Below are 13,311 nucleotides of genomic sequence, written 5' to 3'. Positions count from 1 at the left end.
TATAGATGTTTTAAGGCTGTAAAACCCCTCACTACACACTTTATACACTTTTCTCAGGCAGACATGAACATTTTCACACTTTTCTCTCTTGTTTAAACACTCTCAAAGTTCAAACCTTCGTAGAAAAATAAGTCCAGTATTATAGAATGAAACCAAAGACACCTGCGTTTGCCTTTGACGGTGCAAAACGTTTCGTCGACATTGTTGTTTTGCTGGGGAGAAAACTTACAAACATACAGTACAGCACTTCAGCGTCACACAATCGAAGATTTATGTAAATTTAACAAGCTGAACGCATTCTGAACTGTACAGGAGACACAGCACGACATTGATTGACAATGGTCTACAGCCAATTGTCATGTCGTATACATGGTGCACAGTAGCGGTTTTTTATATGGGCGACATGGGCGGTTGCCCAGGGCGGCATCGTGGTGGGCCGTGGGGGCGGCATCTTGGGCACTGGCAAAAAAAAGTTGCTCGTACCCATGCTACCCCGACATCATACCAGCACATTTTGGGGATGGCATAGGCACCGATCGGTGTTTTTACGGCCATTTGCTGGGAGTAAGGGCACAATCCGTTTGCGAGCTGCGACTGCTGCTTGCGGCACAGGGAGGAGAGGGCGGGCCGGCAGGGGATTCTCTGGCTGGCTGGAGCGGCACCTACTAACCAACTCGCAAAATAAAAACAAACCAACAAACACGAAAACACCAGACATTATAATACAGACTTATACTTTGCACTGTTTGCACGTTTTTTCTTAATTCTAACGTGGAAATTCAGCGCGAGAGCCCTTGGAGCGCCTGCTTGCTGCTGTCCTGAAGTCAAAGTAAACTTTATTGTCATCTCCGCTATATATAGTACAGTATATAGAGACGAGAAGAGAGGGCTCCAGTTACATCAGTGCAAATAAACAAATAATACATATAAGAAGAGTAAGAAAATAAATATAAACTTTAGAACTAAGGGTAAAGGGATCAATAGCAATTTAAAATTTATAATTTCCAGTTTGATGATTTAAAGTTTCACACACATAGATGTTTGACTTTTATCTTAAAATTTTGACTTTATTCTCATAATGATCAACAATGTTGTTTTCATAATGTGGCCCTAATACTACATCGTAGGTGTATAAACACATTGTGAGTGAAAAAACAATGTCGTCTTGCTATCTGGGATGTCTGTAGCATTCAGCTTAGCACAACAACAACAACAAAAAGGCGCTCTCTCACCCAGGAAACAAACAGTCAGAGAGAGAGCGTCGCCCTGTAACCATGGCAACCGTAACGCTGCCGTCTGGAACAACAGAACATAGCTGTCAAACAAAACTCAAACAGTCCTCACCCGCTACAATATGAAACAGGAAAGTACCGCCGTGTAATCCATTTATTTTAACAAAGTAACTGTATTCTAAATACTACCTTTTTAAACGGTAACTGTAACGGAATACAGTTACTCATATTTTGTATTTTAAATACGTAACGGCGGTACATGTATTCCGTTACTCCCCAACACTGCTTGTAACGCCGTTATTCCCATCACTGCTTATAAAGCACCCACATTGATTTAAATGCACACAAAGATAATGCAGATAATATCACTAATATGTAAAAAATAATAATTATTTAAAAAATCTATTTAAATCATAAAAGCAGATTTTGATCAAAATGTATCTAAAGAACAATACCAGGTAAGATCATTGAATTGAACTGAAATAAACTACTTTGACAATTTAGTATAAACAAGTTACAGTGTTTTATAACTATGTGAATAGAATGATAGAAGATCAAAGGAACCTGCCTCATGACATCATGGTGCATGTGGCTTTTATCATAGAATGTTGAAAGATAAGATAAAAGGAACATGCCTAATGACATCAGTGCATGTGGCTTTGATCATAGAATGCGAAAAGGCATAAATACAAGACAAACCTTATAAAGAGGTCCTTAATTATACACACATATTACTTTGTTCTACACAGAACATCTGTACTAAAGCAACATTTAGCACAAGAGAATAACCACTTAAAAAAACAAACAAAAGAAAAACACCCAAGCAAAACATACCTAAAAGGAAGGAAAAAAACAGAATTGAAATGACAGAAAAATCCAGTGCATCTAGTGAAAGCAGTAAAACATCGACAATTTGGCTGGCTTATGCCACATATGGGATACATCATTTCTCAAATGCGGGAAGGCAAGAAGAAACATGCCTGCCAAAAATCACACCAAACCCTGGCCAAAACAAAGAGGAAATGAGGAATAAATCTAAAAGAGTAGGACGCAGCAGTCTCTGTGCAGTTCCTACTGGTTCTTTACCTATATTACCACAGAAACCAGCCTGCCTTACTGGACCAAAGCCAGCCACTGTGACAGTTAAAACTAGGATGGTGCCAGACAGGAAACTGACCCAAAATCACCCAAACCAACAAAAATGGAGGAATCTATCTAAAAGACCAGAAAGCAAATGTCCCGATGTAATTCCTACTGGTTTGTTGCCCATGTCAGCACAGAGGCCCCTCCCCCATATTCCATCAAAGGCACCCACTGTGAGCTCTAACACTAGGAAAAATTTACCAGTTAATCACATGGTGCCAGACAGGAAACTGACCAAAAATCACCCAAACCAACAAAAATGGAGGACTCTATCTAAAAGACCAAAAAGCAAATGTCCCGTTGTAATTCCTACTGGTTTGTCAGCCATGTTACCACAGAGGCCACTCCCGTCTATTCCATCAAAGGCACCCACTGTGAATGTTAACACTAGGAAAAATTTACCAGTTAAACATCACATGGTGCAAGACAAGAAAGTAAGCTCACCCAGTAAATCTCTACCCAACTCAGGCAAAGACACTGTGAACAGTGGTAAGTCTCAAAACATGTTTACTGACAATGAGGTTGTGCAGACTGCTGCTACTATGAAAGAGTTGTCAGTACCAGTACTGTCAGAGAGCCCCTTTGAAATGACAAAGAAAACATCCAGTCAGACGATATCGGATCAGAAAGTTCAAGACTTGCCAATAGAAAATAACGAACTTGACAGGACAAATGCTGGTCAACTGATCACTGAAGAAGATACAACTGGTAGATCTCTACTCAAATCGGGCAATGACAACAACAAGTATATTGATGAGTCACAAAACACAGTTTTCTCAGAGGTATTTCAGAAGGTATCAGAAGATCTCTATTCACTAAAAATGCATATAGACATTTGGAAGGCCAAATATGCCTCTTCTGTGAATGCTGATGAGCTTGTTGAAAAAGAAATCCAACAATACTTGCAAAGGTTTTTTGAAAGGCGCCTGGCGGAGAGTTCTTGTGGCATATTAAAGAAAACATCCAGTCAGACATTATCGGATCAGACAGTTCAAGACTTGCCAACAGAACATGACGAGCTTGACAACACAAAGGCTGGTCAACCGATTACTGACAGTTCTTTGTCAACAGACAGGTGTGAGGACCACGCAGAGGATGTCAGTGCTGGAAGTAAACTGGAATCTATGGCTTCTGAGAGTCAAGATGAAAAACCGAAAGGGAGAACACATTCGCAAAAGTTCAAGGGAGCAGTGAAAAAACTGTTTCAGAAAAAGAAAACCACCACTTCAGAGGCACCTGACGATGAAAGTGCACGTCAATCAAGTGCCTTTCCTGAGTCGACGTTGACTGATGATGAGGCTATGCAGGATGCCGCCAATATGAAAGAGCAGTTGTCACAACCAGTGCTGCCAGAGGACCCCCCTGACATGACAAAGAAAACATCCAGTCAGACATTATCGGATCAGACAGTTCAAGACTTGCCAACAGAACATGACGAGCTTGACAACACAAAGGCTGGTCAACCGATTACTGACAGTTCTTTGTCAACAGACAGGTGTGAGGACCACGCAGAGGATGTCAGTGCTGGAAGTAAACTGGAATCTATGGCTTCTGAGAGTCAAGATGAAAAACCGAAAGGGAGAACACATTCGCAAAAGTTCAAGGGAGCAGTGAAAAAACTGTTTCAGAAAAAGAAAACCACCACTTCAGAGGCACCTGACGATGAAAGTGCACGTCAATCAAGTGCCTCTCCTGAGTCGACGTTGACTGATGATGAGGCTATGCAGGATGCCGCCAATATGAAAGAGCAGTTGTCACAACCAGTGCTGCCAGAGGACCCCCCTGACATGACAAAGAAAACATCCAGTCAGACATTATCGGATCAGACAGTTCAAGACTTGCCAACAGAACATGACGAGCTTGACAACACAAAGGCTGGTCAACCGATTACTGACAGTTCTTTGTCAACAGACAGGTGTGAGGACCACGCAGAGGATGTCAGTGCTGGAAGTAAACTGGAATCTATGGCTTCAGAGAGTCAAGATGAAAACCGAAAGGGAGAACACATTCGCAAAAGTTCAAGGGAGCAGTGAAAAACTGTTTCAGAAAAGAAAACCACCACTTCAGAGGCACCTGACGATGAAAGTGCACGTCAATCAAGTGCCTCTCCTGAGTCGACGTTGACTGATGATGAGGCTATGCAGGATGCCGCCAATATGAAAGAGCAGTTGTCACAACCAGTGCTGCCAGAGGACCCCCCTGACATGACAAAGAAAACATCCAGTCAGACATTATCGGATCAGACAGTTCAAGACTTGCCAACAGAACATGACGAGCTTGACAACACAAAGGCTGGTCAACCGATTACTGACAGTTCTTTGTCAACAGACAGCTGTGAGGACCACGCAGAGGATGTCAGTGCTGAAAGTAAACTGGAATCTATGGCTTGAGAGTCATGATGAAAAACCAAAAGGGAAAACACCTTTCCAAAAGTTCAAGAGAGCGGTGACAAAGCGATTTCGCAAAAAGAAAATAGCCACTGGAAGAGAGCTGCAATCGACAGATTCTGAGAGTCAAGATGAAACACCAAAACGGAAAACACGTTTCCACAAGTTCAAGAGAGCAGTGAAAAAACTGTTTCAGAAAAAGAAAACCACCACTTCAGAGGCACCTGACAATGAAAGTGCACGTCAATCAAGTGCCTCTCCTGAGTCGACGTTGACTGATGATGAGGCTATGCAGGATGCCGCCAATATGAAAGAGCAGTTGTCACAACCAGTGCTGCCAGAGGACCCCCCTGACATGACAAAGAAAACATCCAGTCAGACATTATCGGATCAGACAGTTCAAGACTTGCCAACAGAACATGACGAGCTTGACAACACAAAGGCTGGTCAACCGATTACTGACAGTTCTTTGTCAACAGACAGCTGTGAGGACCACGCAGGGGATGTCAGTGCTGAAAGTAAACTGGAATCTATGGCTTCTGAGAGTCATGATGAAAAACCAAAAGGGAAAACACCTTTCCAAAAGTTCAAGAGAGCGGTGACAAAGCGATTTCGCAAAAAGAAAATAGCCACTGGAAGAGAGCTGCAATCGACGGATTCTGAGAGTCAAGATGAAACACCAAAACGGAAAACACGTTTCCACAAGTTCAAGAGAGCAGTGAAAAAACTGTTTCAGAAAAAGAAAACCACCACTTCAGAGGCACCTGACGATGAAAGTGCACGTCAATCAAGTGCCTCTCCTGAGTCGACGTTGACTGATGATGAGGCTATGCAGGATGCCGCCAATATGAAAGAGCAGTTGTCACAACCAGTGCTGCCAGAGGACCCCCCTGACATGACAAAGAAAACATCCAGTCAGACATTATCGGATCAGACAGTTCAAGACTTGCCAACAGAACATGACGAGCTTGACAACACAAAGGCTGGTCAACCGATTACTGACAGTTCTTTGTCAACAGACAGCTGTGAGGACCACGCAGGGGATGTCAGTGCTGAAAGTAAACTGGAATCTATGGCTTCTGAGAGTCATGATGAAAAACCAAAAGGGAAAACACCTTTCCAAAAGTTCAAGAGAGCGGTGACAAAGCGATTTCGCAAAAAGAAAATAGCCACTGGAAGAGAGCTGCAATCGACAGATTCTGAGAGTCAAGATGAAACACCAAAACGGAAAACACGTTTCCACAAGTTCAAGAGAGCAGTGAAAAAACTGTTTCAGAAAAAGAAAACCACCACTTCAGAGGCACCTGACGATGAAAGTGCACGTCAATCAAGTGCCTCTCCTGAGTCGACGTTGACTGATGATGAGGCTATGCAGGATGCCGCCAATATGAAAGAGCAGTTGTCACAACCAGTGCTGCCAGAGGACCCCCCTGACATGACAAAGAAAACATCCAGTCAGACATTATCGGATCAGACAGTTCAAGACTTGCCAACAGAACATGACGAGCTTGACAACACAAAGGCTGGTCAACCGATTACTGACAGTTCTTTGTCAACAGACAGGTGTGAGGACCACGCAGAGGATGTCAGTGCTGGAAGTAAACTGGAATCTATGGCTTCTGAGAGTCATGATGAAAAACCAAAAGGGAAAACACCTTTCCAAAAGTTGAAGAGAGCGGTGACAAAGCGATTTCACAAAAAGAAGGTAGCCACTTCAGATGCACCTGAAGACACATCAAATACCTTTAAGACAGAGGCAGAAGGAGTTGCTGAGGATGCTAATAGCATTCTGAATGAAGAAATCGACATTGAAGTTTTAAAGAAACAATTCACTGAAGTATGCATTGATGTGCTGCAGTACATCCGTGATTCTTCTGTAACCTTAAGCTTCCAGTCAAACTACCATCTGCCACGTTAACAAAATACTTTTCTCCTTACACCTTTCTATAGCAACACAAACAAAACACAAAAGACACTGCTCAAAAAATTTAGAGAACACTCAAATCACCAATTGGATCCTGTTGAAAAAAATTGTACATTTAAAATCTTGACTGACATGCATTGTGTGTTTGTCAAGAGTTTATTGACATAAGAACAGTCATATTGAACAAAAGTGCTGTCAGCATTAATCTCGTTAATCTAGCGAGCTACCGCGGATTGCCCCGTGCGTGGGGCTGCAAGGCGTCAACGCGTTAACGAGCTAGCAGCACTAACGCTTGGACGCTGTGCAGCCCCATGCACGGGCTGAATTGCCTTAGCTCGCTAAAGGAGATTTGCGGTTATGGCGTTAACATCATTTTAACGAGATTAATGCTGACAGCACTAAATAAAATACCCCAACCAGTCATGGCAGATGGCTGTCCCTCAATGAGCCTGGTTCTGCCGGAGGTTTCTTTCTGTTAAAGTGAGTTTTTCCTCCCCACTGTCGCCTAGTGCTTGCTCATAGGGAATCATGTGATTGTTGGGGTTCTCTTTATATTGTAGGGTAAACCCCCTACAATATTAAAGTGCCCTTAAGGCAACTACTTTTTATAATTTGGCCCAAATTAAATTGATAAATAAAAATCTCAAAAAAAGAAACGTGTGTTATATGCTTCTGATTGTGATGGCTTATACATCCTTGAACCTTTAGCAATAATGAATAGCAATAAGTAGTTCAAAACCGTTACGCTATGCTATAGTAATGCAAGACTTCATGAGAATTTCACCAGTACTGAATATGGTGGGGCACCACTCATGTGGCCTCTACACACACCAGCAACATGGAGCCCTATCTTGAGCTTGTGCCAGGATGGCCAGCCCATGGCAAGGTCGCCCGTAATGGAATAAATGTATAGTTTTCAAGTGAAGTTTATTATTTTTCACATGTTTAGGGTTGTATGTTAAGTATCCGGTTATTCAGTCTGACGTCACTGGCCGTGTCTGGGCCTAAACTCCGCTGCAGGTCCATATATCAAACATTTAACGGCGTTAAAAGTTAGCAGGAAGTTAGCTCGCTAGCTTCTACCTAAATACAATATAGCATGTCCTGACTGCGGGGTTTTGGAAAAAAATTCAAACGTACAGCTCTGCTATAACTTCCAACATAAATGAAGACAGAAAACTAAACAGCAGTGACGTTTGTAGGGTTACTGAAGTTTGGCTAGCTGGTATATAATGATGTGCTACGTGACCGCTAGCGACACAGCTATGTTAGCATAACATAAACAAGCTAACTTTTTTTCCACTCGATAAGAGTTAACGTGAGTGTTCTCGGTGGTCAGGAACACATGCAGGTTTGATGAATCACCGGCCACTGAAATTTAACTACATTTAGGTAGGGAGTTATTTAATTTGGCTTCCAAATAAATGCCCAAATAACTGCCTGCAGGCACTTTCTAAAAGAATTTGCTCCCAAATGTTTTCAGATAAAATATAGAAAATAATTGTTATTCTTAAGTTGTCATACATAAATTAGGCAGTGTAAAATTCACAAATGTTTAATACAGAACAATTAAAGGACAGTGTTTACTTGCACGAAAATACAATAAAAAAATACAATAAACTCAAAAAAGGGATTTCGGATCAAAACGAGACATTAAAAATATGAAAGAATATTGCTACTGCCTTCCAAAATAATCTTTATGATGCTCTTCACCGTCTTCATCATCCTCTCGCCTTTTTCAGTACTTTCTGTAAAGAAAGAATGGAAAAATTTTAGAGTGAGCTCAATTTGACACAACACTGAAATTTCTAACTTCTGTACAGTACGTTTAAAATATCTTTAATAATATGAAGAAGAAGTGCCAGCATACTGAGGGAATAAAATTATGGCTGTTTTATGTAGTTTCAATTACAATGATTAAAAGAAAAACTTCATAATGTAACAAGATGATAGCTTTTATTATTTTACAGTAACAGAAACTACCTAGCGTCGAGCAATTCTTTAAAAGTCTTTGAAATGCTAACATGTGATTTGAGTGAATGATTGTGTGTGCAGAGAAATACATTGGGGTTTTTTTGTGTTTATTTTACTATTAAATAATGTGTATTTTCTGCTGTAAGGGCTGATTTATATATCAGTTATTCAATCAAGACCCCTCCAAAAAGGAAAAAAAACGTAGTTTACTCTTTTACATTTAGTGCTTTACAGTTATATACAGTGATGGAAATATTTAAAATAATTAAATCTCTAATTTTAAGGTTGTTTCGTTAAACGGAGAGACAGAACCAAACGATTAATCGGGAATCAACAGATTATCTAATGGTTTACTAATAAACAGTAAATCTCTAATCACTGGCTGATTAAATGATTGTGTTGTTAATGCAGTGCTGTGAACATAAACCGACCTTGGAGACTGCCCTGACGTGCTGAGCTCTGATCGTCGCAGATTTCTCCTCAAACGCTTTGGCCTTCGCCTCTTCAGCCAGGCTGTTCAGGAACAGCAGTGTCAGCAGTTCGATCTGAGCACACAGGAGCAAAAACCAGCTGTTATTTAGCGTCGCTCATCTACCGGTCAGCTGCGGACAAAGCGATAGCCTACCATCGCCTCTGACGCCGGCCTCACGTTTATGTTGCCCTTCGCCTTCGTTTTAATTGTACTTTTCAGTCTGGGCGCTTTGTTCAGCATGTCGATGAAGTTTCTCTGTGAAACAAAAAAGGCACACCTCACGAAAAACGTTTGTTTACGTTTTCTAATATCCCGCTTTGTCGACTTCCGGTGTAGATTCTTCTTCGTGGTCGTATTAGCCGTTTACCGCCTCGCTTGTTACATCCGCGCCATCTAGAGTTTCATACTCATTACTGCGCAAAGCAGTAAATCCTTTCTCACCTTGTATATTAAGATACCAAAACATAAATAAATAAATAGATAAATAAATAAAAAGGTAGAAGATTTAAGACAAACATGACAAAATATTAGGGTTGAAACTTAGATAAAAGTAAAAGTAACATGCCCATGCTGGAAATCTTATAATTTGATGTAGAGAACATTTTTACATTCAACAATAATAAAATAACACAATAAAAATGAAGTTAAATAATTTTTTAAGTAAGTAAGTGAAAAGATTGGCATAAAAATAATATATACAGGTCAGGAAACAGCAGCAAGAAGATATAATTCATAGATTTGTAAATGTGTGTAGAAAATTATGTCCTGACAGGTGCGTTCACCTGTCACAATTTTTTTTTTTTTTTACCTCTACAAATTATGTATCTTCTGTGTAAAAGCGCACAAATGTGGATACATTCTGAATAAAGAATCAAGCAAACAAGCAAACAAACAAAAAAACAATTAAAAATATCATAAGAAATGAATCACTTTTCCACCAATTTTGGGATACAAATCAGCCCTTACAGCATAAGTAACACGTTATTTAATAGTAAATAAACAAACAAACAAAAGATGGAAAGGGTAAAGAAAAACAAACTAAGTGATAGCACTTTGAAGGTTCATCAATGTATTTCCTTTTTTAAAATGTTCTGAATAGATGTGCAAATGACATATAATATCCATAAATTTGCATAAACTCCTAAAACACAAACTGCAGGATTTTAAAGACCTGAATGTGTATTTTGAGGACAGGAGGAGAGGCAGTGCTTCCTGAATAAACAGATACAAGCGTCTCCTTCGACTCGGTATCTTTATGTTGTGTATGCTCCCATCCAGCGGCTGCTTTGCGCTATTACATCAGCAAACTCAGTCTTTCTGTATCCGGGTCGGCGGATCATGATGGCGGCCGCCGTGGACAAAACAGCCGGGATGAGTAAAATGCTGCAGTTTATGAAACTTATCGGACAACTGAAAGTGAGTTATAATAGAGAGAGAACAAAGACATCTCTATGTTGTTGTTGTAGATGTGTACATGTGGTATATTCCTGCAGCTTCGTGTGTTTTTTGCCCCAAAACCTTTAGTGTACAGTATTTCCCCACAACGGAAAACCAGAAAAATCTATCATCAGAAGCCAGAGATATATTATCCTTTAGGTCTGCTTACCTGTAAAAACAAACAAACAAAGAACTTTAAAATATTCCTACTTGCACTCACGACGAGTTATCAAACACAGTGAAGTCAGTATCTGCACACAGAGTGTCCCAAAAAAACCCCTGATGAACCAGTTCTGAGACAGATATCTGCATGTGTGTCACTGATGGCTCATGAGTTGTGGCTGATATTACTCGCAGAGGGTGCCGCGGACTGGCTGGGTGTACAGGAATGTGAAGAAGCCGGAGAGTGTGTCCGACCACATGTACCGCATGGCCATGATGTCTCTGACCATCACTGACCCCACAGTGGACAGGGACAGGTGGGTCCCATACACCTGAAAATCAGTTTTTACACCATTCTTATCTAAAAGGAAAGCTGAAAAACTTATAAATGTGCCTCTTCTTATGTGCTCTGGATCTCTTCCTGTTAAAAGGGACTTCTCCCTTTCCGACCATGTACTTGCTCATAGGAGATCACAGGGAATTGTTGCTCTTTCATATTGCAAGGTTTTTAGCTTGCAGTATAAAGGACCTTGACTGTTGTTGTGAACTCTTGTGTCTCCAGGTGCATAAAGCTGGCTCTGGTTCACGACATGGCAGAGTGCATTGTGGGAGACATCGCGCCATCAGATAACATCAGCAAAGCAGAGAAACACAGGAGAGAAGAGGCAAGCGACTTCATTATAAAGGAGGCGAATAATAAACTTGGCTGTAGTCTTAACTTCTCCTTGCCTTTCAGCAAGCGATGAAGCATCTAACGAGTCTTCTTCCAGAGGCTCTCAGACAGGAAGTCTACGCACTGTGGGATGTACGTCTCTGCAAACATGGCACTTGTTGCTTCCTGGCCACGTGCTTTATAAGTGGGATGCTTTGTCTTTTGTGCAGGAATATGAAACTCAGAGCAGTGCAGAGGCACGGCTGGTGAAACAGTTTGACCAGCTGGAGATGATCCTGCAGGCGCACGAGTATGAGGAGCTGGAGGGAACACCAGGAAGACTGCAGGAGTTCTTTGACTCCACAGCCGGTACGTCTCCAGCACGCCTATCGTAGCATTTACCCATTTTTCTACTCGCTCTGATCTTGCTGGGCTGTCTTTAGGTCGTTTCCACCACCCGGACGTTCTCCAGCTGGTCAGCTCTATGAACAAAGAGCGAGAAAGTCACATGACCAACACAGATGGCACAAGGACGTCTGAGCAATCGCAGGCTGCTGATTCGGCGCCTGAACAAGACCACACAACATCACACACTTCCTGACTGTAACACGCACACAGTGAACAGGACTTCTCAGTTAGCGGACAGAGATGCTGGATTCAGACAAACTATCTGTACAGGGACGCACAAGCTGTAATATTGTTTTTGTTTTGTCTAAATCACACCAGTTCATTGTTTTAGTCATTGTTTTATATGTTTGCAGTTTACACAGATTATTGCGTATTTTAAACCTGCAAGACAAAGTTCAAAGCAAAGACAGGAGATTTTAAGTAGCGAATGACTTTTAAGGAAGCGCTACGTTTGTTTTAGTTAATTACATATTATTTAGTAACACCATTTCTTGATCTTGTGTTTGTGACAGCTTGTGTTTTTCGGTTATTTCATACTATGTACATCTTTACTGTTTATTACTTGAATGTGAATCAGGTATGAATCTAAAAAGGATGCGCTCACACTTGGCTCCAGAAAGTAAACTTAGAGGCTTCAAAACCCAAGTTTGGCATCGCATTTATAACTGTAGTGAGAGTCCTCATCTTAACTAATTTGGTGCTTTAAACTTTTCACCTGTCCTGGTGTGATTAGATCTGTGATTGGCTGAATGAAGGAGGAGGTGGAGTCTGCCTGATATCAGTAATTGTCAAAGATTCCTTCAGACTGATCTCAGTCATTCTGCATTTTTAAATTAGACAGAAATTATCTGCAAACCTTCCACAGTCTCTGAGACTGACTGGCAGATGCGACTGTTTGCAGACAGCTTGCCTCCTAAAAGGTGACGTGTGCAATCATTGTGCAATCAAGCAGTTGTGCGTATGCAACACCTTCAAGCTTTGAGCAAGCATTTAATCACCTCAAGCTGCAGCTGGTTGCAGAAGATGAAAAAATCAATACCAGACACCGATTTCTTAATAGATGGAAGGAGGTTGTGGTCCTATTTTTATTCATGACTGAGCTGTTGGCTTGCTCTGAATTGGAAGGTAGCTTTGTTGAGCTAAGTGTGTCCAGTGATTTTCTTTAGAGACGATTTAATATCAGTTTGCTCACCAAACGTTGTCTCGTTATGGTTGTGCACAAGATGACCACTCTTCTTCATAATAATCCCAGGGTATTTTAATTTATCAATAGAATATTGCTATGTGGTGTCCCTGTATTGATACAATATTGCCACAAAAAATATTGCAAGACTATTCTGTATCATTTTTTACCCCCTCAACTAATATCTGGCCCATATAGTCCTCTTTCACTAGCTGGGCTTATGTCCTCATTTTAGGTTTGACAGCGTTTTCAGTAGATAAAGATACACGAAACATGAATTGAGCTGTGGTTTGGGTAAGGCCTTGGAGGGGACTGGCAGCGGCTCCTGGGCCTGGCA

The 13,311-nt window shown here is 41.1% G+C and overlaps 2 protein-coding genes across 3 annotated transcripts; one reads left to right on the top strand and one right to left on the bottom strand.

The window, feature by feature from the left end:
- Window positions 1-8,225: 8,225 nt before the first annotated feature.
- LOC116309602 (centromere protein W-like) lies at window positions 8,226-9,477 on the bottom strand. The gene is made up of 3 exons (XM_031726267.2): window positions 9,286-9,477; window positions 9,092-9,205; window positions 8,226-8,434 (listed from the first exon to the last, which is right to left on the bottom strand). Exons 1-3 carry the CDS (start codon window positions 9,370-9,372, stop codon window positions 8,408-8,410), a joined length of 228 nt encoding a protein of 75 aa, XP_031582127.1. The 5' UTR covers window positions 9,373-9,477; the 3' UTR covers window positions 8,226-8,407.
- A 934-nt stretch (window positions 9,478-10,411) lies between these two features.
- hddc2 (HD domain containing 2) lies at window positions 10,412-13,126 on the top strand. Of its 2 annotated transcripts, XM_031726159.2 has the most exons (6): window positions 10,412-10,548; window positions 10,927-11,048; window positions 11,294-11,396; window positions 11,468-11,536; window positions 11,614-11,752; window positions 11,827-13,126. In XM_031726159.2, exons 1-6 carry the CDS (start codon window positions 10,471-10,473, stop codon window positions 11,982-11,984), a joined length of 669 nt encoding a protein of 222 aa, XP_031582019.1. In that variant the 5' UTR covers window positions 10,412-10,470; the 3' UTR covers window positions 11,985-13,126. The 2 variants fall into 2 exon arrangements, with proteins under 2 accessions (XP_031582019.1, XP_039454668.1); XM_039598734.1 differs by lacking the exon at window positions 11,468-11,536.
- The last annotated feature ends 185 nt before the right edge of the window (window positions 13,127-13,311 follow it).

This window comes from Oreochromis aureus, linkage group 15, assembly GCF_013358895.1.
Source record: "Oreochromis aureus strain Israel breed Guangdong linkage group 15, ZZ_aureus, whole genome shotgun sequence".
Lineage (NCBI taxonomy): Eukaryota > Metazoa > Chordata > Actinopteri > Cichliformes > Cichlidae > Oreochromis > Oreochromis aureus.
The sequence above is the reverse complement of the archived record's forward strand: the minus strand, read 5'-3'. Positions and strand labels throughout refer to the sequence as shown.